This window comes from Pteronotus mesoamericanus, unplaced genomic scaffold (genome assembly GCF_021234165.1).
Source record: "Pteronotus mesoamericanus isolate MK-2021 breed Mesoamerican mustached bat unplaced genomic scaffold, CSHL_Meso_final scaffold_118, whole genome shotgun sequence".
In the NCBI taxonomy this organism is placed as follows: Eukaryota; Metazoa; Chordata; class Mammalia; order Chiroptera; family Mormoopidae; genus Pteronotus; species Pteronotus mesoamericanus.
In genome coordinates, this window is record NW_026555301.1 from 5,418,838 (window position 1) to 5,446,313 (window position 27,476).

The 27,476-nt window shown below is 43.9% G+C and overlaps 1 protein-coding gene across 1 annotated transcript in view; it reads right to left on the reverse strand.

Moving 5' to 3' along the window:
• The window catches only part of CHCHD6 (coiled-coil-helix-coiled-coil-helix domain containing 6), a 327,465-nt gene that overhangs the window by 133,036 nt on the left and 166,953 nt on the right, over positions 1-27,476 (reverse strand). Inside the window, exon 5 of the mRNA XM_054587294.1 lies at positions 18,199-18,282. Within this exon, the coding sequence (XP_054443269.1) occupies positions 18,199-18,282 (84 nt within the window). The remainder of the gene's footprint in view (positions 1-18,198; positions 18,283-27,476) is intronic.

Consider the following 27,476-nt stretch of genomic DNA (forward strand, 5'->3'; position numbering starts at 1 on the left):
TTCCTTAGAACCATTGTTTTGAATTCAGTATCGCATAGTTCCCTTGCCTCTATTTCACTTAGCTCTCTCTGTGGGGAGTCCCCTTTTCCACTCATTTGAGGGGAACTTTTTTTCCTTCCCATTTTTGTGAGAGTCTGTTAAGTATTTTTGTCCTTTACTTTTCTTTCTGGGCCTGCCTCTGATGATGTCAGTTGCTGACCCTCTAGGACCTTGGGTTGTTTGTTTGAGCCTTTCAGGAGTCTAATGTCTGTGTCTGACTCCTGCTTGGAGCAGCTCTGTGACCCCTTCAGTCAGGGCTAGGCTATTTTTTGGGATCTCTCTGCACTCTCACGTGGGCTCTTGAGCGCACTCCCAGCGCGGCAGGATCCCCTGCCTGCCTGGGCTCGCATGTGCTTGCCCCAGACCAGGGGGCTTATTTGCGACCTCGCATACTCATCTGGCCCCCCTGGCCGGCGAGCTCCGAGGCACTGGTCAGTTTAGGGTCTTCTATTGTGTATTTTCCCCGCTTTTGGCTCTTTCGGTGTGTAGCTTGCCCTCGCCAAATGGGGACTACGGAAATGGGAGGAAGTCAGCTCCAGGACTCTCCTGTTAATCCTGTCTCTGGTCTCTCCTCCAGGGACTCTGGGCAGCTCTACTAATTTTGTGGGCCGCTCCGCAATCGCAGCCGGGCGTTCAATTTATGTCTGCCCTTGCCGCTCTGTGCACTCCCTCGCAGGCTGTATTGGTGCCAATCTGTGGGAGGCCTTGCCAGCTGGTGCAAGTGTTCGCCAGCCCGCGCGGGTCACACACACGCTCGCCAACCCTTGCCGGTCACTCGGCGCAAGTGTGCGCGCCTGCACTGGGTGTTTTTGGGGTGTCTATGTGTGCTTTTCGGCTTTTGGCTCTTTGGGGGTGTGGCCTCTTTCCACGCAATGGAGACTATGGCAAGGAGAAGGAGTCGGGACTCCCCGGTTCCTCCTCCCTTTCCTTCCCAATGCCTCCATTTCTAGTCTGTCCTCAGGGGTCTCTGGGCAGTTCTGTGACCCCTTCGGCCAAGGATCCACCACCTGTGCGGCCTGCGTTTCAATCGCAGGCAGTCTGGTTCCTGCGCGCCCATCTTCTGCCTCTTTGGGGGCGCGCCTTTCCAGCCCACAATGGAGAGTACGGAAAGGGGATGGAGTCGGGACTCCCTGGTTCCTCCTCTGCTTCTTTCCCCAATGCCTCCATTTCCAGACTCTCCTCACGGGCCTCCAGGCAGTTCCCTGACCCCTTCGGGCATGGATCCACCCCCTGTGCGGACTGCGTTTCAATTGCAGGCAGTCTGGTTCATGCACGCCCTGCTTCTGCTTCTTTGGGGTCACGCCTTTCCAGCCCACAGTGGAGACTACAGAACGGGGAGGGAGTCAGGACTCCCCGGTTCCTCCTCCCGTTCTTTCACCAACGCCTCCGGCTCCAGTCTCTCCTCAAGGCTCTCTCAGCCAGTCTGCACTCAGTCCCGCAGCTCACACGCGTACAAGCTGTGTGCGGAGTGCACAAAAGGCAGGTTAATTGATTCCCTTATGCCTGAGCGAGATGGTAGCTGCAGAGTGGGAGGTGCACCATCACCGAGACTCCACCGGCCACCGTGTCAGTTCTTTTCACACAGTTTTCCTCACCAGTCTTTTCCCAGGCACCAGCCCACCCTGCTGCCGCCTCTCCCCAGAGATCAAGGAGGGTGGCTGCCACTGCAACTTTTGCATTTGCCCTGTAAATGTCTCTTTGCATCCCCAGCCACCTGTCTCTGGCAGAGAGCACCCCTAAGCTTTTTGGGGTTGCATTTTGTCTGTATTTTCTTGGCTTTAGCTGCTGTAGTTTAGGGGTTCCTGTTTATGATTCAGACCCCGTTCTTCTCGGGGGAAGCTAACTGGCCATTTAAATGTCCCTCTGGTGCTAGTGCCTGTGGGCACCGAGCCCACCCTCTCGAGCCTCCACCGCTCTTCTCACCCATTGGGATGTGTGAGAGTAGAATCCACTGTCCACGGCACCAAGGCTCCTCTCCCACTATCGTTCCACTGCTTTCCAGGTGATTACTCCATTATTTAGTTGCAATTCCAGTTTGGTTTTGGGAGGAGGTCAGCGTGACTCTCATTCACTCCTCTGCCATCTTCTCTCCTCCCTAAAACAGTATTTCTCAGATGGTTCGAATCACCTGTGTATAGTGGCTAAAATGGTGATCTGCGCCCACCTGGACCTACATCCAGAGCAGGCATGTCCAACCCATGGCCCACGGGCCGCATGCAACCCAGGGTGACTATGAATGCAGCTCAACATGAAATCATAAATTTGCTTAAAACATTTTGAGACTTTTTTGTTTTTGTTAGTGTTTGTATTTTTAATGCGTGGCCCAAAACAACTCTTCTTCTTCCAGTGTGTCCCAGAGATGCCAAAAGGGTGGACAATCCCTGCTCCAGAGGAAACCTGCACTTGTGAACAGGCACCTTAGGGGCAATGATGACCAGAGTTAGCAGCACTATTAATCTTTTATGCAGGACAATTCCTTGTTGTGGGGCTGTCCTGGGCACACCAGGATGTTTAACGATCATCCCTGACTTCTACCAACAAGATGTCAATAGTACCTTGCTCAGTAAGGGCAATCAGTATGTCTCCAGATGTCACCAAATGTTTTTTTGGAGGGCAAAATTGCCCCTTGTCAAGAACCACTGTTCTGTGATGAGAGGACAGCTTAAGAGTGATAAGAATCTTTAAAAACACATTTCTGAGTAATAATAATCATGAAGGATCTTAATAAGGGGAAGAGAATGGTGAGCACCTGAAGATCATAATGGGCCCCTGCTCACTCTTCCAGGTGCATGTGAAATCTTCGGAGGAGGAGAGCTATGATTCAAACATACAGAGGTGATTTCTGCCCTGTGTTTCCTACAGTGAAGCTCCTGAGAGTTCATGACCTAGACAATCTCTGGGGGCAGTGGAGAGAGCTTTCACAGAAGCGCATCTAACAGAGGACAAGACGGCGCAAAAGCATCTGGGGACACTGAGAAGTGGGCTAGGCCTGTGAAAATAAATAAATAAATAAAGGATCAGGCAAGCTGAGCTGTTTGGAAAATGCTAAGGACAAAAAAAAAAAAAAAAAAAAAGGTTTTAAAATTGGATTAGGACCAAGAAGGGATTAGGGCCATATTGGGGTGAAAGGTTTTCAGTTAACAGACGATGAAGAGAAAGAACTACTAACTCCCATTTTCCATCAAGGAGAACAATCTTCAGACTGAAAAAGGTAAATCAAACACTGATACGAGAAAATTGAAATGCAAGTTGGGGAAGAGATTGAGAGAGAACATCTGGTCACACTAAGTGAATTCAAATCTCCTGATTCAGATGAATCACATCTCAGCTCTGAATTAACTTACAAACAGACTTGATCAAGGCTGGCAATCTTAAAAATGCAAAGAAAATGGGAAGATGCCCAAAACAAGAAAATGTCCAATTTAGCAAAGGAGAAAAGGTATTTTTACAAACTTTGGTTGGTGACTCAGACTCAAATCCCTGTAAGAATTCTACAGGCTAAGTAATTAGAAACAGAAGTTCCAGCCACTAGAAGGCAGCCTAGGCAGATAGAAAAGAGTCAGGCAGACCCACCTATTTACTTCATCATAAATTGATGGGGGGACACTTCCTAGAGTGATAAGGACACTGTCTAGAGTGATGGGGACACCTCCTAGAGCAATGGGCATACCTCCTAGAATAATGGGAGACATCTCCTAGAGCAATGGGGACATGGCCTAGAATGATGTGGACACCTCCTAGATTGATGGACACATGGCCTAGAGTGCTTGGGCATACCTCCTAAAGTGATGGGGGACACCTCCTAGAGCAATGTGTACACAGTCTAGAGCAATGGGGAAACCTCCTGGAGCGATGGGGACATTGCATAGTGAGAAGTCTGTCTGGGTGGACCAAATAGCACAAGGGAGCTAGACTGGTGCTCCCACTCTGGGAAGACTCAAGAGTGAGGACTAAATGGTTTGACCATAGGGTGTGGCATCTTCCTTCCTTCTCAGCATCATTACTGATGACTGGAGGAGGGAGAGGTATCATGTGATCAAATATGCAGGCAACATGAAGCTCAAAGGGAGATATATACTGGATAGATAACAGAATCAGAGTCCAAAATATCTTGAAAGGCTGAACAGCTCAGTCCCTCCCAATTAGATGAAATGGAGGGAATGTGGGTTCCTAGCAGTGTACACATAGGCAACCAAGGGAACTAAACACAGCCAAAGGCAGCTTAGCAGCCCTATCAGGAAGAAAAGTCCCTACAGAAGGACCAGCGAGGGCAACAGCATAACCCTGTCCTGCCCCATACAATCAATACTGCCTGCTGCTTTCAGTTCCAGGGCCCAATGGGGACAAACTAAATCTACCAAAAAAAAAAAAGAATTACTTCCTGTGAGAATTGCCCGAGAGGACTGGAAATAGGATACAACTTGGAAGGGTGGTGCGGATGGGGCAGGAGGAGGAGTTAACCTTCACCTCTCTGGTGCACCACATCTGTCTACTCGAGGTAAAAGTTGAAACAGCAAGTTAGAGTTAAATGTAGGATGCCTGAGCTGATCTCAATATAGAAAACAACTGCAGTTGTCCATTACATGGATGAACTACCTCAGGAGGAATGAACACAACCATACATCCATACACAAGATGAAAGACATGTTGACAGGTTCAATCATTCAGTTCTTAGTAGTCCAGTGAGGTTGTCGTTACTATTTTCTAAAGAACACAGAATCTAGGCTCAGAAAAGTTAACTAGTTTGCTTAAGGTCACACAGTCATAACTCCGGTGAGGAGGCAGACCCAGGGTACAAATCATGCTGGTCCAACTGGGGGGAAATTAGTCCAGTCAGTGGCTAAACATTCTCCAGCTGGGGAAACAAGAGGACAACCCCTGAAGCAGGTCAGAGTACCTTCAGACAAAAGCTTCTGACAGTGATTAGAGTGGGTAAACAGGGTTTCCGTAAACCATCATTCAACTAGTAATAAAAAAGTACAAATTCAAAAGATTATTTTTTGCCCATCAAATGGATAAACTTAAAATGAGAATAGCAGAATTTTTAAGTTTATCATAAAATACAGATTTTGAATATCAAAATACCAAAAACTGCATTTACAAAGTTAAAACAAGCAGAAACATGAAAAGACAGTTACCATAAATATAATAATTAAGTTAATATCCATATTATATAAAGAAGTCCTATAAATCAATTTTTAAAAAGACAAACTGCCTAATAGGAAAATGAGCAAAAAATATGAAGAGGCAGTTCTCAAAAGAGGAAATATAAGATGCCAATAAACTTATGAAAAGATGCTCAGCCATATTAATAGTTAAAGAAATGCAAAAATTTTAAGGCTGAGAAAAGCCTGTAACAGCACAGATGTGTGAGGGGAACTCACTAACTCTTCTTGCCGATACATACTTCTAGAGAGAAATGTGGATGTATCGATTAAAACTAATTGTGAAAGACTCAAATAACCCTAAATGTCCATTAACAGGAAAATGGTTAAATAAAGGTAATACCCATCATTCAGTCATTAAAAGGAAAATGACAGAACTGACATGCAAAGTTGTCCAAGACATACTGTTAGGTACAGGAAGCAAGTTGGGAAATATAAACTATGACCTCCACATGTAAAAAACAAACCACATTCTGTTCCTCACACAAATAAGGCTGATATTTGCAGAGAATGGCTTGAAACACACCTACCAGGGTTGCTTCTGGAGAGTTTGAGCCACACTTTGTGCTTTTTCATAGTGCTTCAACTTGTTGCAAGCATGCATTACACTTGTAATTAATTTATTTTTTATTTTTAATTATATTTTATTGATGATGTTATTACAGATGTCCCAATTATTCCCCCTTTGTCCCCTCCACCCAGCACCCCCTACTCCCTCAGGCAATCCCCACACCATTGTTCATGCCCATGGCTACTCCCTTTCCTATATTGTACTTTACATCCCCATGGCTATATTGTAATTACTTGTTTGTATTTCTTAAGCCTCTCATCTCTTCGCCCACTCCCTACAACCCCCTCTCATCTGGCAAACATCAAAATGCTCTCTGTATCCAAGATTCTGTATCTGTTCTTGTTTGCTTAGTTTGTTTTTTAGATTCAGTTGTTGATATATATGTATTTCTTGCCATACTCTTGTTCATAGTTTAATCTTTTTCTAAATAATTCCCTCTAACATTTCATACAATAATGGTTTGGTGATCTTCTTTTTCTAAAAAATTCCCTCTAATATTTCATATAATAATCTCCTTTAGTTTTCTTCTTGTCTGGGAAGCTCTTTGTTTGCCCTTTGATTCTAAATGATATCTTTGCTGGATAGAGCAGTCTTGGTTGTATATCCACGCTTTTCATCACTTTGAGTATTTCTTGCCATTCACTTCTAGCCTGCAGTTTCTTTTGAGAAATCAGCTAATAGTCTTATGAGAACTTCCCTGTGGGCAACTAATTGCCTTTCTCTTGCTGCTTAAGATTCTCTTTGTCTTTAACCTTTGGCATTTTAATTATGATGTGTCTTGGAGTGGGCCTCTTTGCATCCATCTTGTTTGGGACTCTTTGTGCTTCCTGGGCTTGCATGTCTATTGCCTTCACCAAATTAGGGAAGTTTCCTTTCATTATTTTTTCAAATAGATTTCCAATTTCTTGCTCTTTCTCTTCTCCTTCTGGCACCCCCATCATGCAAATGTTGGAATGACTGAAGTTGTTCCTGAGGCTGCTTACATTACCCTCATTTTTTAAATTTCTTTTTCTCCTTGTCCTTCTGATTGGTTGTTTTTTACTTCCTTATGTTCCAATATTTATTTAATTCTCAGCTTCATCCACTCTCCTGTTGTTTCCCTGTAAATCATTCTTTATTTCAATCAGTGTGTCCTTTTTTTTCTGACTGGATCTTTTTTATGCTGTTCAGGTCCTCACTAAGTTCCCTGAGCATCATTATAACCAGTGTTTTGAACTCTACATCTAAGAGATTGCTTATCTCCATTTTGTTTATATCTTTTTCTGGAGTTTTGATCTGTTTTTCCATTTGGGCCATGCTTCTTTGTTTCCTCATTTTGGCAGCCTCCCTGTGTTTGTTTCTATGTATTAGGTAGAGCCGTTGTAACTCCCTGCCTTGGTCACATGGCCTAATATAGTTGGTGTCCTGTAGCGCCCAGGGGCACAGCCTCCCCTATCACCTAAGTTGGGTACTTGAAGTACGCCTTTTGTGTGGGCTGAGTATACCCTCCTCTTATAGTTGAGCCTTGATTGCTGTTGGCAGGTCAATGGGAGGGTTTTATCAATGCTAGTCAGCTGCAAGGACTGGCTGTGACCACTGACCACCAACCTCAGGCCTCTGTGGAAGATCAGTTGTGCAGGAATGGGGTGGCAATCCTCTAACATGGTCTGTAGTTGCCACTGGATGTGCAGGCTCTGAGGTACCCTGGGAGGCAGGTGCCAAGGTCAGCCGCCACCTGTGTTTTGCCTGTGGCCACCCTGCCTGAACTATAAAGCAATCTGAGATAGCTGTTACCTGTGCTGGGCTTGGAGATTCCCAGATGAAGCCAAGCTATGAATCTAGTCTGGGTGCTGCTAGTATCAGGCCTGGGGCCACTTAGGAAGAAGTACAGGGGCTCTGGGCTCACTGAGGCCAGCTGTTGCTTGTTTGAGAGGATTTAGGAAGTTGTGAAACATGAGCCAACACTAGCCTTTCACATAGAAAAGGTACTCTTTACAGCATGGGTGGGCCTGTAAGTTGGGTGGGACAAAGCCAAAGGGGGTTTCTAGTGCAGGGCAGTGTTAGCTAGGTTGATGGAATCTTAGATATGACACCTACCTTCTAGCTCTGTGGTTCTGTGGGAGAAGGGCTCAGAAAAGGGACAATGGCCTCTGCCCACTTTTCTTCTGGGAAAAAGCTGTCCGCCAGCTCCCACCCTGACGCCAGACACTTCAGTTTTTCCCTGTATGCCACTGGTGGCTTTCAAGCTCGTGACCTGGTGCTGGAGCTCAGAGGAGTGAGTCTTACTAAGTCTGCAAATGGGTTCTCTAAGACAGTGGTCCCAAAACTTTTTGGCACCAGGGATTGGTTTCACGGAAGACGATTTTTCCACAGACCAGGAAAGTGGTAGGGGAGGGGAGAGACAGGAGGCAGAGGCCTGGCAGTAATGCCAGTGAAGCTTTGCTCACTAGCCCAACCCTCATGTCCTGCTGTGCAGCTCATTCCTAACAGGCCACAAACTGGTACCTGTCCGCGGCCCAGAGGTTGGGGACCCCTGCTATAGGGGGAACTGCTTGGGACCTAAGGAGATTTTCCACCAACTCAATTCCCCCTGGTTTTTTATAGCCAGAGGTTATAGGGACTTATTTTCCTGGCACTAGAACCCTGGACTTGGGGGCTTTGTTGGGGGACATCCCTCCCAAATTTGTATCCACCACATGTGGATATGGGACCAGCCCATTCTGCCCCCTCTACCAGTCTGGATGATATGGTCTCTTTAATTCCATAGTTGTCAGACTTCCACTCAACTCAATTTCTGATGATTCTGAGGGATGGTTGTTCTATGATTTAGTTGTAATTTTGATGTGGCTGTTCAAGGAGGCTAGCCATGTTTACCTATGCTGCCATCTTGACCAGAAATCCCAACACCTGTAATTAATTTAATAAATGGAAAAGAAAATAGCCAATGTTGATGAAAGGGTGGGAATCTGGCACCATTGAATACTGCTAGCAGAAGTATGAACTGTTACAAACTTACTGCACAATTTAGCAAGCTGTGACGAGCCTGAAGGATGTATATAATCTATGGTCCAGTAATTGCAGTTCTGAACATTTTTCTTAATAATTGAGTTCAGGCAGCAATAAAGGTGGACAAAGAAACCTCCACCCCCTTTTTTAGGAAAAAGCCTAAAGCAACTGAACAGTTCAATGAAAGGGAACTGGGAGAGTAACTTATGACATAGTCATTAGAAGGAAGAGTATACAGCTAATTAAGCGTGGAAATAGATTTGATATAGAAAGACGGCCCATGATGGATTGGGTTTTTAAAAGGTGACCAAATGACATGGATGGTTATAATCCACTTCTGCAAATATTATACCATAACCAATATCACCACAACAGAAACAGGTCTAGGTAGTGTCCACCAAGATCTTAACAATGTTAGCTCTCTAGGTGACGGGCTTTTGACAAATTTCATTTTATTTCCTGGGCTTGTCTGCAATTTTTGTTTTTTCTACTGTGAACATGTTGTTACTTAAGAAAGAAATATAAGCAATTTTTTAAAAGGCAATGATTCTCCACAGCTGGTTAAGCTCCAAGCAGGCTGCTGGGTAATTCTCATGATGCCCATGGCCAAGGCAGAGTTTTCAGGGCAAAGAGGTCTTGGCTCCCTCGGCTAGCACCAAGCACATGCAGAGAATCACTTTCATCTACCTGCATGCCCTGTAGCCCCATTGTGCTGCTAGTTGCTATGTGCTGTCAGTGCTGTCATCTGTCCTGACTGCTAAGCCACTGTGTCAGGTATCTACCAGGCACTAAACTCACTCTAGGAACAAAACAGTGAGTTAGGATGTGTGGCAGTCGGATGCTGAGGGGGCAGGAGGATGTGGTAAGAGAAGGTCTCCAGGGTGATTCTAGTGTCTAGGAAGAGGCTGTACAGCTGGAATGCATGCCAGGTATAACTGCAAAAAGGCAGAAAACACAGGCAAGGCCCGGCTGAGGAATCCTAGCTTTCTCCTGAATGCAGGAGGGAGTCACAGGTGGGCTTTAGAAAGAGTCCTCTTGGAACAAATAAATGCCAGATCAGGGGTGGAAGTTCTGGCCAAACGACAACAGCAGGGAGGTGATGACTACCATTCAAGAGAAAGATTAGCAAGCCACCACCATTAGGGAGGGAGGACAAAGGAAAATCAGGAGCCTTAAGCTCAATGACCTCGACAGGACTTGGTCATCAGAGCAGTAGGGTGGCAGAGTACCAGTAGAGAGAGGCCAAAGGGTAATTTTGGATTCTCTTTTCAGCATCTCATGGTCAAGCCCAAGAGTCAAATTGAGCTGACTGAGGCTGGGAAGAGAAGAGCCGAAAAGGGAAAGAAGAGGAAAGACCATGGAGTACCTATTGAATTAAAATTACTTGTTTAACTGTTTCCAGCAGGGATAGGTGGCAAACTGCATACATGACAGACACTTCTGGCTGTTCAACCTGTAAGTACCTATTTAGGGGGCTTAATGTGCGGGAGTAAAACCAACAGACAATAACCCTGGGGCAGGCACTGTATAGCTGCTGCCAGGAATGGCACAGAGACTACTTCAAGAGGAGATAGTGATTGAGCCTGCACTTAAAAAAAAAAACAAAACATCGCACCAATAACAGGGGGAATGACATAAATCAGCAGCCATGAACAGCCCCCTCATCTCTGTAAATGGGCTCTAGCCTTGCATGAAAAATTTTCCCTCCGAACACAGGCTACAGTTGGCTTTTCCCACAGCATTTATCTTTACTCTTCTGGACTGGGTTCAATACAATGAATAAGGAAAAAAAAGGCAATCAGAATGTAAGGAGTTCTTGCAACAAGTTGTTGATCTAAAAAAAAATGGGGTAGGGTCTGTTTTAGGTGACAAGAGACTTAAGAGCCTAAGAACCAAAGGCAAAGTGGTGACTCTGGTGGATCTTGACTTACACCAGAAACAAACCAAAATGACAAGCAAAAACCCTGGAAAAAGATATTCTTTAGGAAATTAGGGAAATCAATGTTAATTCTCTGAGGCAAGAAGCAATATTGTAGTTATGTAAGAAAATGTCCATATTTTTAGACTCAAATATAGAAGTATGTAGGGGAAAACTCATGGTCACTGGGATTTGCTCTAAGTACTTTAGCAAAGAACAAAGAAGGAAAGGGGAATAGATGTGAGAAAATGTGGTAAAACTGTTAAGTCTGGGGGACAGAAACAGAGAGATTCATTTTACTATTGTCCTATTCTACTTTGAGTAAATTCCATTGTAGATCAAACAATACTTCAAGTAGCTCATGAACAACTGATCACTTTAATTAGCCCACCGTAGCCTATGGGCAGCAAAATCTGCTGTTCCCCATGATCCCAAATCATTCACAAGACAACTTTCTGCCTATTTCAAAACATGTTTCTTTAACTATAAAGTAGGTATGATAATAGTTCTTACCTTAAAAGACAATTTTGAGGATGTAATGCCCATATAAGTATATGTCATGAGTCCAGAACACACCTGGCACTTTCACAGCAAGGATTCAAACAAGGGCGGTTGTCATTTTATCACCCACATCACTGGGTTCTTGTGAAGGTCAAAGGAGGGACTTCCAATAAGATGTTTGGCCAGTGCTTTGCAAGTGGAGAGCACTCAACAAATGTTAGCTACTGAGCACCAAAAGAACCAGCTTTGGAGACAGAGAGGGAGAGTTTGTTAGCAATATTTTACCCATTTGATTCTCAAAACTAAAACTACCCTACAAGATAGGAACTACTATTATTCCAATTTTATACAAATGGATTTAGAAAGAACTAACTTTTAGATCTGAAGTTTAATGACTATGAAACCTTACAATATCCCTTAATCTCTCTGTGTGTCCTCATTTTCACTTGTGGTAAACACTCCTCCCCTACTTCCATAATACCTAAGTGATATTACTTAGGTACTGTGCATAGCAGAGGAGGTGTGCCACCAGTGCAGCAGATACAGAACTGCTCCTTTTGATGATTGGGGGAGGTAGGCTCCTTCTCCACTAGGGCCAATTTCTTATTGTGCTGTTTTCGGGTCACTGTTATCTGTTCCCTTTTTTGAATCCCCAGTGCTCTGGCAGCTTCTCTCTGTAGGCATGTCACATTGGGAGTACTTGCCTTGTCTCAGTCTTGCACCCTAAATGGCAAGCACTTCTCTGAGTCTCTTTGGGCCTGACACAAAGCAAGCCTCCCCATACTCAGGAGAAATATCTGCTGGCCATTACATCAGTTGGTGGTCAGCAATTCTTCCAATACACACCACTCACTCACCATGCAGCCTCCTGAGCCAAAGGGTGACTCCTCTAAGAACACTTATCTCAGGTAAAACTGGCCCTTCTCATTGCATGCCCTCCAATCACCTTTGGAACTGCCTTCTACCAGATCCCCCTCAGAGATACATTATGAATTCTCCTCCTCCAATAAATGGGCTCAAGTGAGTCCCTCTTAAACTACCATGTTCTCTCTTTGTGGACCCATATAACCCTCACGTAACCCAGCTTTCAGTCTGCAAAATCCTCTTTCAAAAAAGCTCTTTCAAAGTCATTCATGTGACTTTCAAAGCAATTAAGAGGCTTCTTCTCAATGCTAGTTCTCCCTGACCTGAAACCTTGATGCTGTCAGCTATGTACTCCTGAGGCTTTTCTTCCTGAGCTGATTTGGGAAGCGGCATGAAGTGGGGGGAAAAGCAGAGACACTGGATCTCTGACTTCCCCCAATAGCTGAATGGCCTCTGGCAGCTCGTTTCACCTAACCCCCAGTTTCTTTGTTTGTAAAATGTGTAATATAATCCACCTTGCAGGACTGCTGTACAGGTTAGTGATAACTTATGTAAAAGAACCTGGCACATAGCATATGCTCATAAAAATTGTAGTGACTGTCATCTTGTAGAACACAGAACTCTATGTCTGACACTTCTCAATCACCTGCCAGTCATCTCCACCTCATATGTGCATGTTTAGAATTAAACTGGTGACCTTACCCAAATGTAGTAGCTCACTTGAATTTCCTTCTTTCTCTTAATAATTTTTCTGGATATCTAAGCTCTGATTTCTCTCCAGTTTACAGCCCTTCAAGAACTTCCAACATTATCCTAAAAGAAGGCCCCACTTGTCAGCCAGTCATCAAAGGTCCCTCACAATCTAATCCCAATCTATTTTTACAGCTTTGCCAGCCACTGCCAACTGTCACCTTGGCTGAGGTCTCCATCCAGAAGCCCCACCTTCTCCATATCCTGCTCATTCTCCAAACACAGCTTCTACCAAAAAGCTTTTCAGCAAGAGTTGTCCCCTCTTCTTCCAAGGAGGCCTACTGTGTCACTGTTTCCTGTTTGTGCACATACACTTTCCTTTCATTATTCTTCCAAACATTTACAAAGTACCTATTTTATGCCAGACATTGCATCCCTAGCCCTTGGTGATGAATCACCTTGATGAATCAGACCAGGGAGAACTTTGAACTCCCAGACCTTCACAGTACAGAAGGGAAGAAAACCAGACACCAGGAGTCGCAAGACAGTGTGGCAACTGCTAGAACCCACGACAGGAACACAAGGCCTAGAGGTGTGCAGATGAGGGTACAGCGGGTGATTCTTTTGGTTGAGGCCTGTCTCCCTCAACGGCATCCAACTTTTTATTAAGTATGACACACTGGTAGAAAAGTATAAAATCCTCTAAGCACAGCTTGATGAATTCTCATCACTCAACACACCAGTGTAACTAGAACCCAGGGCAAAAAAGAGAACCTTGCCCTACCCCATAAGCTCTGTCCATGTTCCCTTAGTCACTACTATCCTCAAAAGGTAGTATTATCCCATTTGCTGACACCACAGATTAGTTTTGATGTGTCTGAAAATCATAGAAACGGGCCCATCTGATGTGCACATACTCTTCTCTGTCTGGCCCTTTTGCTCAGTGTACTCTTGGTAAGTTTCCCACATCAGAAAGCTTGCTCATCCTTGTTCCTTTACAAGCCTCCATTGTGACTTGATTATTATAATGTATCTATCCTACTGATGACAGCTTGGGGCTAGTATGAATGATACAATGATGACCATCCCACAGCATTCCTTTTGGTGAACTTAGGGACACATTTATGTGGGTACACCATTGCCAGGTCATAGGGTGTGCCTACATTCAGCTTCAGTAGACACTGGATAACAGTTTTCCAAAGTGGCTTTGCCAATTTACACTCCCTTCAGCAGTACCTGAGAGCCTGTGTTAAACCACAGCCTTACCAGTACCACCTTCCTTTGTGAAGGGGATTTCCTGTATTAAACACCTCTTCTCTGAACCCTATAGCAGCTCCTGTTTTCCTGACAGACTCTGACACCCCCAAAGACACCAGACAGGGATCTGTTAGTGCTGTCATTGAAGGCTGTAGGCTTGGCAGGATCACATGACAGTTGTTCGTTAAAAAAAAAAGGAAGTCAGAGTAGAAGCAAAAACAAAAACAGGAGAAAGGGCTGACCACTCACATATCAATGCTGAGATGGTATATGCACTGACAGGAAGAAAGCAAGATCTACATTCTGGAGGAAAGAGCCTGATATCCAGAAAAAACACTTATATTTCCAATTATCTTCCTTTTTCTCTGACTCAGTATTTGAAGCTAAACCCCAAAAATGTCCTCTCCACTTTACAGGCCCTGAGTTTGGAAACATATGAGACTATTCTTACACAGCTGAAAGGTCATCTGGTCATATGCAGCTGGCTCTTAGGCATCCTCTCCTATGGGGTCCTAATCTTCAACAACCCCCTCCCATCCCTTCTAAACCGGATTTTGAATTTCATGAGGCAGGAACCACAACTGTCTAAACTATATCTTGGCATTTAGCAGAAATAAATAAGTGTGGAGTTAATGAATAGTTATACATTTACTAAATAAGAGTGAAGAGGGTGGAACTAATATGAAAGAGAATATTCTCCGATACTTTTATATAAATAACTACTCACCTCCAAAACAATTAGCAGCCTAGTCTTAAAATTCCCATTTCAAAGGTAAGGAAACTGAACCTAAGGAATTTAAACAACTTGCTCAGAGTCATAAAATTGTTAAATTATTGAAGTTATTGAGGCAGAACTAGGGCTGAGGTCTGCTGGGCTCGAAAGTCTGCTTGTCTCCCTGCCTACTTGGCCCCATGGTGGAAGGCAGAAGAGTGGTCAACTCAACAGCAGTCAAAGTCCAGTTCAGAGCCACTCAGCACCAAGGTTTCTGCTAGAAGACAATAAATGCACTTGTTCTGAAGTGGTACAAGTCATCCTTAACCCCATGAGAGCTGAATCCAGGTGTGGTATAGGCGGAGTTCACTCCCAGGTCTTTTGTTTTCTATAGGAAATCACAATGTGGCAGCTGAGTCAAGGTAGCTGGGAGATCAGTTAAGGTGGCAAGAGGTTCACAGATAATAGAGAGTGTTACCCTCCTGGGCTGTACACCCAATATACAGAAACGGAAAAGGCCTTGTTCTCTAATATTTTCAGGCATATGAGAAACACCCAGTTTTGAGCAGCACTTGGTCTCCACATTGCTTTTTACAGAGCCCTCTTCTATACCTGCATACTGAATGACCAATGAGTGCCATAGCAGTCATCTGAGAAAACCCTATTCCAGAGAGCAGGCCATCCTGTAAGATAAAATCTATCTCAACACACATACGTGAGCATGGCTGAATCCAAACCTGAAGCATTATGACTTGAAACAGAATCCCCGATGCTGCTGTACACTTTAAAGTGGAGACATAGCATATACCAACCTCTTTGCAGACCTTACTTTGTTTAATGCCCGCACCCCAACTCCTGAAAGTACTAGTATCTCCGTTTTACAGATGCAGAAACTGAGATGTGAGAAGGTGCAGTGGCTGCAGAGGGCAACGATACAGAGCTGCAGGCAGGCCCAGGTCCATCATTTACTGGCACTGCCCTCTGCTATACAGCCTGCATGTGAACACCATGTCTGGGGTGTGTTTCCAGGTACCAAAAGACCCTCATGAGGCACTTCTAGCAGCTGAATGCTCTCTGTGGTGAAACCGAAAACACTCCTCACTTAGATCTTGCAGTGTGGGTGTGAGGAACAATTACTCAGAAAGATTATAAAGCATAGGAGCCCTACAAAATATGATTTCCATACTGAAGAATAATCATCTAGGGAAAAAATACTGCTGTACAAAAGGGCCAAGAAGTCTCTGCCTCCTTGAAAATGAGTCTGGATTTTGTGCAGACTCATTTTCAGCTTGGCATGCTTTCCCTCCATGCCAAGCACAATAGGCCAGCACTCCAGGCCAGTATCCTACAGGCAGAAGGGCAGCAGGGATCCAGCCAAGAGGCCTGTGGACACACTAAGGCACTTCCAAGAGCCCAGGCCTCTGCCTCCTCCGTCTCAACCTTCTCTCATCTGTGACCAAACACCCAACAATTTGGGGTGGTCGAGGATGATTCAACAACTGTTCCAAGTTTCCCCCTGAACAGGTTGCCACCATCAATTTCTAAACTAAGAGGAATTGGTTTGGGGGGGGGGAGGGGCGGTGTACAGTGCAGAGGAAAGGAAAGGAGCTTGATGACTGGAAGGCCCTGAAGCTGTGTGTACAGAAACTGAAATGTCAAGGTCTGAGAGTATTCAACAAATGAAAGAAGAATTATATAAAAGCAACAGTTAATAAAAGAGATTGTCAGATGCTGTGTTTCCATCCTCCCAAGCCATTACAGGAGTAAAATTATCCACAGAGAAAATGGAAAACTTTTTTCAAAACCGATACAATTAAGCTTTTGATGGTGCCTTCTTGATCCGCTTTCCAGCTCCCCTCCATTCCCCAGATCCCTCACCAATCTCCAGTTCCTGGGGATGTTGGAGGCAATTTCCTTCTTTGCATTGGCACCAGCAAAATGCATGTGTGTAAGTCAGAAAGGAGATCATGTTTTTGTACCTCCTTCTGTATGTATTCAATAACTGTTCACAAGCATGTAGGAAAATCTCATTAAAAAAAATAAAAACCTACATCTGCATACATAAGGAATTTGGACTTCACTTTATGATGAGTGGGCAGACCAGTTGAGAAAGAAGGGCTTATACAGTAGAATTTCCTTTCCTTCAGGAAAGCAGAGAGCTGGTTTTAAGGAGGAGAACTATAGTAGAGAGGAGTGAGGCTAGTGACAAGAAGAAACAGACTTTAGGGAAGGAAAAATGCTGGAGCTACTTGCTTTCTGCCCCAAACAGACACATGCTTCTAGAAACCAAACCCAAAGAAGAAAATGCAGGAGGAGCACAGCAGGAGACAGTAACATTGCACACATAACAACAACAACAAAAATCTGTACTTATGAACACATGGGTAACTATGAAAATCAGAGCTATTGCTAGTGGAATTTTTTTACCCTTTTCCAGGATTTCAAATCACAATCCTTGTCATTACAGCTATAGTCAAACCTAGGCAGGAGGCTGTTCAGGGAAATGTGTGCTTGCAAAGGGCCACCTCTGCAGGCAGCTCGGAGGGCCCTGCGAACCCTTGGGACAACAGGCTGTCACCATCACCACTCTGTGTTCATATCACCATTCTCATGGTCCCCTAAACAGCCCAAAGAGAGTAAACAGGTGAGGGTGTCCATGGAGCAGGGAAGAACCTCCCTCATGTTCCAACTGCCTGGAAATCCAGAAATCCAGGTATCTGCCAGGCTCCAGTGAGGCAATGCCAGAGGAGAAATCCCCTATGAAAATCAAGCCCCTTAAGCAAACTGCCAGTTTCAGAGCTCCAAACCGTGATAAACAATTCTCAAAGATTTGTCTGCAATAAGCTAATGGCTCAGGTAGCTTGGCATGCTGGCTCAGGCAGGAAAGAGAATAATTTTTTTACCCTTCCAACCATCCCCTCCCACGTTTTAAGTTGTTTCTTTGAAAAAAATCTGTCATGGTCAACAAAACCCTCCCCTATGCCGCAAGGTAAGCAAGTTACCAAATGAAATTTTAGGAATTGTTATAGGCTTTTCAAAAAGGAAAGATGACATGTCTTTGAATCTCATTCATGTCAAAGGCTTATCCTTAGAGAAGTAGTGTAGCCATGTTGCACTCATCAAATCTCTTTGACTCCCATGAGAAAATCAATAATACAACTTTAATATATTTGTATAGCAAGACTTCGTGTTATTATTATTTTTATCAAATGAGTCTTAACTAAAGTGAGAAAGGTATACTGGGTCTCAGCATTGCCCTGTGGTGAAATGAGTTTTTTTCTGAAATTGAACTATAACGAGTCAGCCACATTCAACAAAAAGATCTCTGGAACTGCCACTTGCTGAAAGGATAGGGGTGCAGTGCTCGCTGTGGCATGCAGGAGGGCATGTCTGCAGGGTGACTGGCTATTGGGGAAAATGAGCACTGAGGCTCCTCTCTCCCCAATGGGGCTTTTAGGACTTGGCCCCCCAAAAGGCAGCCTAGCTCTAGCCTTACCTTCCTCTCAATGTGCTCCAGTTGTTCCTTATAGAAGGTGTTGTGGCATCTCAGCTCTGTCTCTCGGTTCTCCAGCTCTCTGGCCTAGTTGGAAGAGAATAAAGCTCATGTTAAACAGAGGTACCTGGGCTGCGGCTGCAAGTTGAAACCCACAATGACTTCTGTTCACAGTGACATGAGAACAGCATTAATGAATTTAAACCTATGCTATGCTAGATCACGTACTTATCTTGTGTTTAATTTTCACCACAAAATTTAAAGGTAGGTCATTGCTAGGGCCATTTTCGCAGATGATAATCACTAACATTTACTGAATGCTAACTAGTGTATGTGCCAAGTACTGGTTTAAGTGCTTCTTGCAGATTCTTTCATTTGATCCTTACAATTTCTCTAAAAGATAGGTAGGATTATTATGGTCCCCTATTATAGATGAAGAAACAGAGGAGCTAAGTTACTCCAAAGCTCACAGCTATCAGCTGGGTTTGAACCTCAGCAGATGCAGAGCCTGGCCATGGAGTCCTTATACCTGGCACCACATCATGCCACTGACTCACTGTCTAAGTTGTAAGAGGCTGGGCGCCAAAATGCCCTTCAACTGGTCAGCAAACTCCCTGCCTTAGGGGTCAGGGATCTGAAAGGTGAACAGTATCAGAATTCCAGACTCTTAGAGCTGCTTCCTCACCCACCTGACGTGGAACAAACAGAAATGTTAGTGCACACAGCTGAGGACCCTCCCTCACCATCACAGTTAGGCTGAGGGGCTTGGCTAACCAGGACAAGCAATGTGGAACCAGGAGGCCTGGGGTAAACCCACCCCGTCCTTAACTAACTGGGTGACCTGAAACAATTTCCTAACTCTGCCAAGTTCCTGCTCAGTTAGATATAATATATAAACCTGGAATGGGACCCCATAGGACTCTGCAGAGGTAAAGGAAACCCCACAGAAAAGGGCATGGTCACTGCAGGCCACCGCAATGGGACACCAAAACCATGGCAAAGCAGGGTCTGAGAACTCTGGAAGACAGGGTTGATGCTTATAGGAGGAATAATGTGATCTGTTTGCCATCTGCCTTCTGTTAAGGGTCAAGTGTGCTCAGACACCATTCTAGGCTCCTGTGTCACCTAATTCTCAAGATCCCAAAATCACAAAACTAGTCAACCACTGAGGTCAACGATGAACCTAAGTCAGTAAGATTCTGATTTCTAGGCTTCTTCCTTCAAACTGCACTATGGTATGAGCACATGGGTTTGAGTTGTTCAAAAAATACCAGGTAGGACAAGAACTGATATTTCTGAAAGCTCATTTCGTTAGCATTGCTACTGTCCTTGGCATGAAACCTCTTTGAAACCTTAGTGGGAGTGAGGAGAGGCGGGAGGGTTGCTCAGGAGCTGACTACATGACTGCACCTGAGGAAAGGCTTGGATTTAGAGGACCACACTGCTCTTAGGAAAACTCCAGGCCAGCAGGGCTTGACAACAGGCTGACCACCTGAGAGTTGAGCTCGAATGCCAGCTAAACCACCAAGTGGCCTGTAAGCTTGAGCAAGCTGCTAGCCTTTTCTGTGTATTTTCTTCTTACCTGTAGAATAGAGAAAAGAGTAGTAACTTGGCTCCCGAGGCAGCTGTAGCATATCTAAAATTGCTAAGAAGGCTTCTGGAATGCCTGTGTAATGCTAACACTTCAAAAAAGCTAAATACACACAGTGAGACTGAATGCTGGATATTTCTCTCAGGATTTTCAAAGCACGGTGCTGAGCACGTCCCAGGAATGTGAGCATGGCTAATCTGTGCTGGACCCTCAGCAGGCGGCACTGAATGGTTAAGTATCCCTGGTGCAATCAGAGAGATGGTCTCATACAGTAACGCAGCCAGCACAGAAATATCTCCCAGGACCCTAGACCTACCATTTTCGGGCCAACAGACCCAGCCTAACAGGAAGATGACATCTGAAAGAAAAACTTCTTTGAGGCTCTTCCACTGCCATTCACAAGGGGCCAGTGGGGCAACAGACAAGGAGGCTTTTCCACACTACTTTTTTTTAAATTTTGTTCATTAGTTTATTTTGTTGAATAGAGTCCAGTTATAGGTGAGATCATATGGTAACTGTCTCATCAACTAGCTTATTTCACTTGGCTTAATATTTTCCAGTTCCATCCATGTTGTCACAAAAGGTAGGAGTACCATCTCTCTTTCTTTCCTTCTTAAATGCAGATTGATTTTATTTATTTTTTTAAATGTCAAAGTCAATTATAAAATATTTTTAAAAATTTAAAACCATTATAAAGTCTCACCAATTAAACCAACATGACACCAGCACAGAAATAATCAAGTAGATCAATGAAATATAATGAACATTCTAGAGACAAATGTATATATCTGATTAATATATGTAATGATTAAGCTGATATTTCAAATAATGGGTATAATAAGGCTTATTCAACAAATAAGGTCCATGGACCACTATTGCTTGAAATAAAACAAATATAAAGCCCTATTTCACATATTATACAAGAAATATTCAGGTGAGTTAAAAATCAATATGTAGAATCTAAGGAGTTCTAGAAGAAAATAGATCTAATATTTTTCATGACCTGAAGTAAAATATTCAAACCCAGAAACTATAAAGTAAATATTAACAATATGATTGCATTAAACATTTAACTATATAGTAATATACATATAAAAAAGTTAAAGGACAAAGAATAGAATGGAAAATATTTGCAACACATCTAAAACATAGTTAACAGGTTGTTGGGTTTTTTTTAGGGGAAAAAAGTTCTACAAACCTTTAATCAATAATTGGATGAAGAATACCAAAAAGTCATTTAAAGCTTTTTCTTAAAAAAAAAAAAAAGAAATAGGTAAGAAATATACCAAAACAGGTTTAGTTTCAACAAAGAGTAAAGGAACAATTGAAATGACATCATTATCACAATCAGATTAATGAGTATTAAAAATATTGGTAATATCAAGTATTGGCAACTCTGAAAAGAACTGGTTATCACAGAAACTTTTTCTTCATCTTAAAGCAGTCCCTTTAGCCTATTTTGCAGTGCTGGTTTGGTGGAGGTGTATTCTTTTAGTCTTCTTTTGTCTGGGAAACTCCGTATTTTGCCTTCAGTTTTAATTGAGAACCTTGCCGGGTAGAGCAGTCTTGGTTGCAGGCCTTTGCTTTTCAATTCTTGGAATATATCTTGCCAGTCCCTTCTGGCTTGCAGTGTTCTGTTGAGAAGTCAGCTGCTAGCCGTATTGGGGCTCCCTTATATGTTACTACCTCTTTCTCCCTTGCTTGCTTTATAATTCTCTGTTTGTCTTTGATATTTGCCATTTTCATGATGATGTGTCTTGGAGTGGGCCTCACTGGATTCCTCTTGAATGGGACCCTCTGTGCTTCCTGGACTTGTGGGACTTTTTCTCTCCTCCAATGAGGGAAGTTTTCCATCATCACTTTTTCAAGCATGTTCTCTATCCCTTCCTCATCCTTCTCTCCTTCTAGTATCCCTATTATATGGATATTATTACATTTCAGGTTGTCCTGCATTTCTCTAAATGCCTCTTCATGCTTTCTGAGTCTTTTTTCATTTCCTTGCTCTTTCTGGGAGCTTTTTTCTACCTTGTCCTCCAGCTCACTGATTCGGCCCTTAGCTTTGTCTAGCCTGCTTTGGATTCCTTCTACTGTGTTCTTCAATTCAGAAATTGTATTCTTCATTTCCTCTTGTCTCTTATTGATAGTTTCTGTGTCCTTTTTCATGCTGATATAGTTTGCAGTAAGTTCCTCATAGTTTCCCTGTAGTTTTTTGTAATTCTCTCTGAGCTCACTGAGCTCATTGAGCTTCCTTAGAACCGTTGTTTGGAACTCAATATCTGATAGTTTACTTGCCTCTATTTCATTTAGTTCTCTTTCTGGAGACTCCTCCTTTCTCTTCAAGTGGGGTGTATTTCTTTGCCTTCCCATTATTTGATAGAAACTCTTCTCTTTCGCTTCTGTTTTTTAGGTTGATCTGTCTTGATTTCCTGACTTTGTGGTGTGAACTTCTGTGGTATGAGACTGCTTGTTTTTACTTTCTGGATCTGCCTCTGATGATGTCAGATGTCTTCCCTGTCTGACCTTAGGCAGTGTGTTCGAGACTTCCAGAAATCTACTGTTTGTAACTGCCTCCTTCAGCTGTTAATCTATTCACTCTGCACTCAGCAGGGTGCCTTAGACAGCTCAGGGCAGGGTAGAGTCCCTCCTGAGAGTGGGGTTATTGGGTCCTCTCCCACTGCTGCGTATGGGGGAGGAATCCGCACTGGGATCCTGCAGGCTACTCTCTCCATTTTCTCCCCAAAGCCTCCATCCCCAGTCTCTTCTCAAGTGTTTCCAGCCCTCTCTGCACCCTCTTTAGTCAGGGATCTACTGTCTGTGGCTGTCACTCTGCACTCAGCAGGCGGCTAAGAAAGCACAGGGCGGGGTAGAATCCCACCTGGGGGCGGCGTACTGGGTCCTTTAACGCTGATGCTGCTCAGGGTGTATGGTCTCTGCCTGAGCAAGATGGCTGTTGCCATATGGGGGAAGAGTCAGCACTGAGATCCCGCCGGCTCCTCTCTCAGTTCTCTCCCCAAAACCTCATTCCCCCATCTCTCCTCAGGCATCTGTAGCCCACTCTGCCCCTTCCCTTGCCAGAGACCATGGTAAGTGGCTGCAAATGAAAATTTATGCGTTGGCCCTTTAAACAGTTCTTTGCATCTTCAGCCATCTGTCTCTGGTAGAGAGCAACCCTGCCGCTTTTCGCAGCTGGCTGTTTTTTGTGTACTTTTTGGGCTCTGGTGTAGTGGGCTAGAGATCCCCGCTTTTGCTTTAGACCCCACTCTTCTCAGGGGGATCCAACTGGCTGTTTCAATATCCTTCTGGTGCTGCTGCCCTTGGGCACCTTGCCCACCTTCTCAGGTCTGTACCACACTCCTTACCAGTTAGATTGCGCCAAAGCCAATTCTTCTGTCTCCGAGGTTACAGGGCTCCTCTCTCGCTCTTGCTCAGTTGTTTGTTCCAGGTGATTGCTCCCCAATTTAGTTGTAATTCCAGGTTGGTCCTGGGAGGAGGTCAGTGAGATTTCCACTCACTCCTCCGCCATCTTGATTCTCTCCACACTTCTATCCACCATCTCACCGACACACTGGGGTGCCTCTTCTGGGAACTCAGCCCATGGTTCCTGGGCCTGTGCAAGCCTGTGCAAGCATGAACTCCAACATCAGAAATGGGAAGTTGAGTGAAGGCTCCAGGCAAAGCTCCCCAACCACTGTGGCTTCCTCAGACTACAGAGAAACTGTTACACAGGAAAAGGTATATTGAGGAAACAGGAGGACTTCTGTAGTCACATCTGTGCCATACAAGTAAGCTGTTATAAAGTAAGGGATGAACTGTTTCAAAAGGTGTAAGTCTGTCTTGCCCACTGGAATGGAAATTCAGTGAGAGGAAAGGCCTTGCCTGACTCCAGCATACCCCCAAAGCCATGGACTCCATCATAGTGAGCCAGCCAGATGACTAGCCCACTGCCTTCACTTCATCCACTAATCAGTACTACCTACCTGCTCTGCTCATCTCTGAGATTTATAATGAAATCCAATGATTGACACTGGACAGGACGTGACATGGAAAAGGGCAATAAAAAATGAATAAGATACAAACACCTGAATGTCAGTGCTGGGCCTAGAGTAAGCACACAATGATTCAATTTTGATGAATGGGAGCAGGCATCAGACACTAGTCACCCTACATAGCTGTTACAGTCCAATATCTACTCCCAGCTCTCATGATAGGCCATGCAACAGGCATCTCTTAACATGACCATGAGATTAGGGAGACATAGACAGGTTTCAGTGACTGATTCAGCAATCATCAGAACACTATTGAGTGTCTACCAAGTGAAAGGCACTATCATTAAGGGGCTGGGGTTACAAAAGAGAAAAGAGAGAAAGTTTCTGCTCCCATGGAGCTTAGATCGTGGTGGAAGAGACAAATCTGTACGCACATAAATCAGATAATTTCGGACAGGGATATGTACTGGAGAGACCACAGAGAGTATAATTTGTGGGGGTAGTGGTTGCTCTTTTCTCTAAGGAGATTTCAAAAAAAGTCTTCTAGGGGAAAAAACACTGAATAAAGTATGTTGTTTCCAATACAAAGGAAAAATACCACCATTATGAAGATCTACTCAGCAGACTACATTCTTTGAATGGGGAACTGAAAGGACTCTTTAGTGATTTAGTTCCCCCCCAGTTAAGGGAGCACACAATGAGTTCATACCTGACTTGTTTACTCTGTTCCCAGCACATAGCAGGGCAGATAAAAAATAAGAGTACAAAACCAAAAAGGCATTGCCAGGCTCAAAAACAAGATAAAATGCCTAACAAAACAAATGCAAAGCAGTAGATGATGCTGTAGAGATAGTCAGAACAAGCTCCACTCCACAGAGGTGAGGAACTGAAGCCAGGTTTTCTACATGAAGCCGAGATTCCCCCTGGAATAAGACTGTGTAAAAAAATTCCTCAAGATTCCCACATAGGACGTGGTCTTCAGTTTGATTAAACCTAAGTTCAGCCCACAGGCCAAGGCTATAGCCCTAATAAATGAACCACGTACCCATGGGTCAGGTCCCAGAGCCAGAGCACCACCGGGACCACTGTAGAGACAGGCCTCTGAAAGCCACAATCACACCCGGCCCTGCACTTGGGTGCAGATGTAGGCAACCACAAAAGTGCTACATAGGGAGAAAAGAAAATGAGAGAAAAAACAAAGCAAAGCAAAACAAGGTAAATATCAAACTTTCTACTCAAAACAAGCCTGCAAACTAATCCCAATTATGTGTAGAAACATAATGTTATGAAAGACTACCAATAAAACCAGCAACTGAAATATGAGTTTAAGACAGGCCAGGAAGTGAGGACAAGTGGAATAGAAAAATTGAGACAAGATAGCTGAACAAAATGGCCAAGGAATTTATAGTCAAATACAGAAAGTCACCTCTCTAGAGATAATATCCAGGCCTCAGTTGTATTCCTGCTCCAGGACCAGAAAAGCAGCAAAACCAGGTGAGTGATGCCAGGACCAGCTGCAATGACTAAAGACCCCCTGCTCTGCACTGACCAATCAGTGGAGATGTGACCCTGAAAGGGCACACCTGGAAAACTCATGCATAGTCTGCTGAAAGCCTCCCCTGAGACCTCCCCTAAGATTCCCACCTGCAAGGGAGATAAAAGCCTCAAGACAAAGGAGCAATCCAATGCAGCTGGGGAGCAGCACACACTATTCCCTTTCTCTTCTTCTTCCCTCACTTTCTCCACAGGCACATATCTCCTAAACTCTAAGGGCCCTGAGACTTGCAATTGGAAAAACAATGGGCAGTGGCAGTTCATCCCAGGCTAACTCCCTGAACCTGTCCTCATAGGCCCCTTTTTCTGACTCCCCAGTGAGCTAAGGCAGCCCAGCCTAGGCTCTCCTGTTATTTCTTTTATGCTAAGCCCTTCCTTATTTTACCGTCCCCAGCTTTAATAAATGTACCCTCATTCACCTGCACTTGTGTTGTGAAATCTTTCCTACACAAAGAAGGCCCTAGGCAGACCTACTTGAGGCCAGGTCCTCTATCCAATAACAAGATCACCCCTGATTAAATTATTATATGGGACATTATAAACAGGATTAAAAAAAACTTTATTATGCAAAAATTTAAACACAAAACAGAATAATGTAATAAAACCCCCGAGAACCATCACAAAACTTCAAAAATTATAAACTAAATGAAATCTTGTTTCACCTATACTCTCAAACCATCATCAGACCATCAAACCGTCAGATCGGGGTGGGGCAGAGTCACTCCTGGGGGTGGGGTTATTGGGTCCTCTCCCACTGCTGCATATGGGGGAGGAGTCCGCACTGGGATCCTGCCGGCTACTCTCCATTCTCTCCCCAAAGCCTCCAAACCACCCATGCAGCTGGCATCACTCACCTGGTTTTGCTGCTCTTCTGGTCCTGGAGCAGGAATAAGGCCTGGATGTTACCCCCCAAACCATCAAATTTCTTATAGGAGACCATTTCATCTCTACATACTACCATCGCACATCAAAAAAAAAAATCATTGTTGGTAGAAGAGAATACGGGGGTAAATGATGATGGAAGGAGACTTGGGATGGTGAACACACAATACAATATACAGATGATGCATTATTGAACTGTACACCTGAAACCTATATAATTTTATTAGCCAGTGTCATCCCAATAAATTCAATAAAAAGGTAAAAAATTTGTTAATTTAATATCATAAAATATTTAGCCAGCATTCAAATTTCAAAAGATATATGGAAAGAATAACTTTTAATTTAAAAAGAAGAAATTTTGAATCCAGAACAGGAAAAACCCCAGAGTTAAATGCTAAAAATTTAAATTTCTTCAAAATGAAAAACAGGACAAACCCTAGGTTGAGGGCAGTAAGGAAGAAATTAGCAAATTGAAATATAATATAGATATTTCAGCCAGAATGTTGCAATGGACGAGAAAGATAAATGTGAAAGAAGAGTCTGTCAGTCTTGACATGCTATTTCAAAAGAATAGCATGACAGGGAAGGCATAGGAAGAGGAAGGTGGAGAACGAAGGGAGACAAGAAGACAGAAAAAGAGGACAGATGTAAAGGCAAGTTAGAGAAAGAGGAAGGTGGGGAGGGTTAGGGTGAAAATGAGGTGGGGGAAGGGAATAAAAGGTACACATAAAAAGAAAGATGGGGAGATTGGTAGAAAATGAAGGGACAAGGAGGAGAGAAGATGATGTAAACAAAAAATACCAATAAAAATTATAGTAACAAGTATAAGTAAATCAGTTATTGCAATAAATATGTGGTAGACAGCTTCTAAAATGGACCACAGCACTCATGCCCTTGTGTGATGCCCTCTCCCTGAGTATGAGCTGTTGCTGTGTGACTAACTTCTGATGCATAGAATATTGCAATGTGATAAAATGTCACTTTCTGATTACCAAAGGCAGTGATTTTCCTCTTGTTCACACTCTCTCCCTCACTTGCTCAAATGATGGAGATATCCTCATAATAATGAACTGAGCCAGTGAAAAACTAAATACTGCCACATGAGGTAAGATGAAGTGGTGCCTTCCCAAGCTGCATCCTTGGATGAGACTATGAGTGCAGCCTGTGAGAGGCATTGAGGCAGAGGCACCAGCCAAGCCAGGCCCACATCCTAGACCCACATAAACCATGAGATAATAAATGTTGACTGTTTTAAACCACCAAATTTT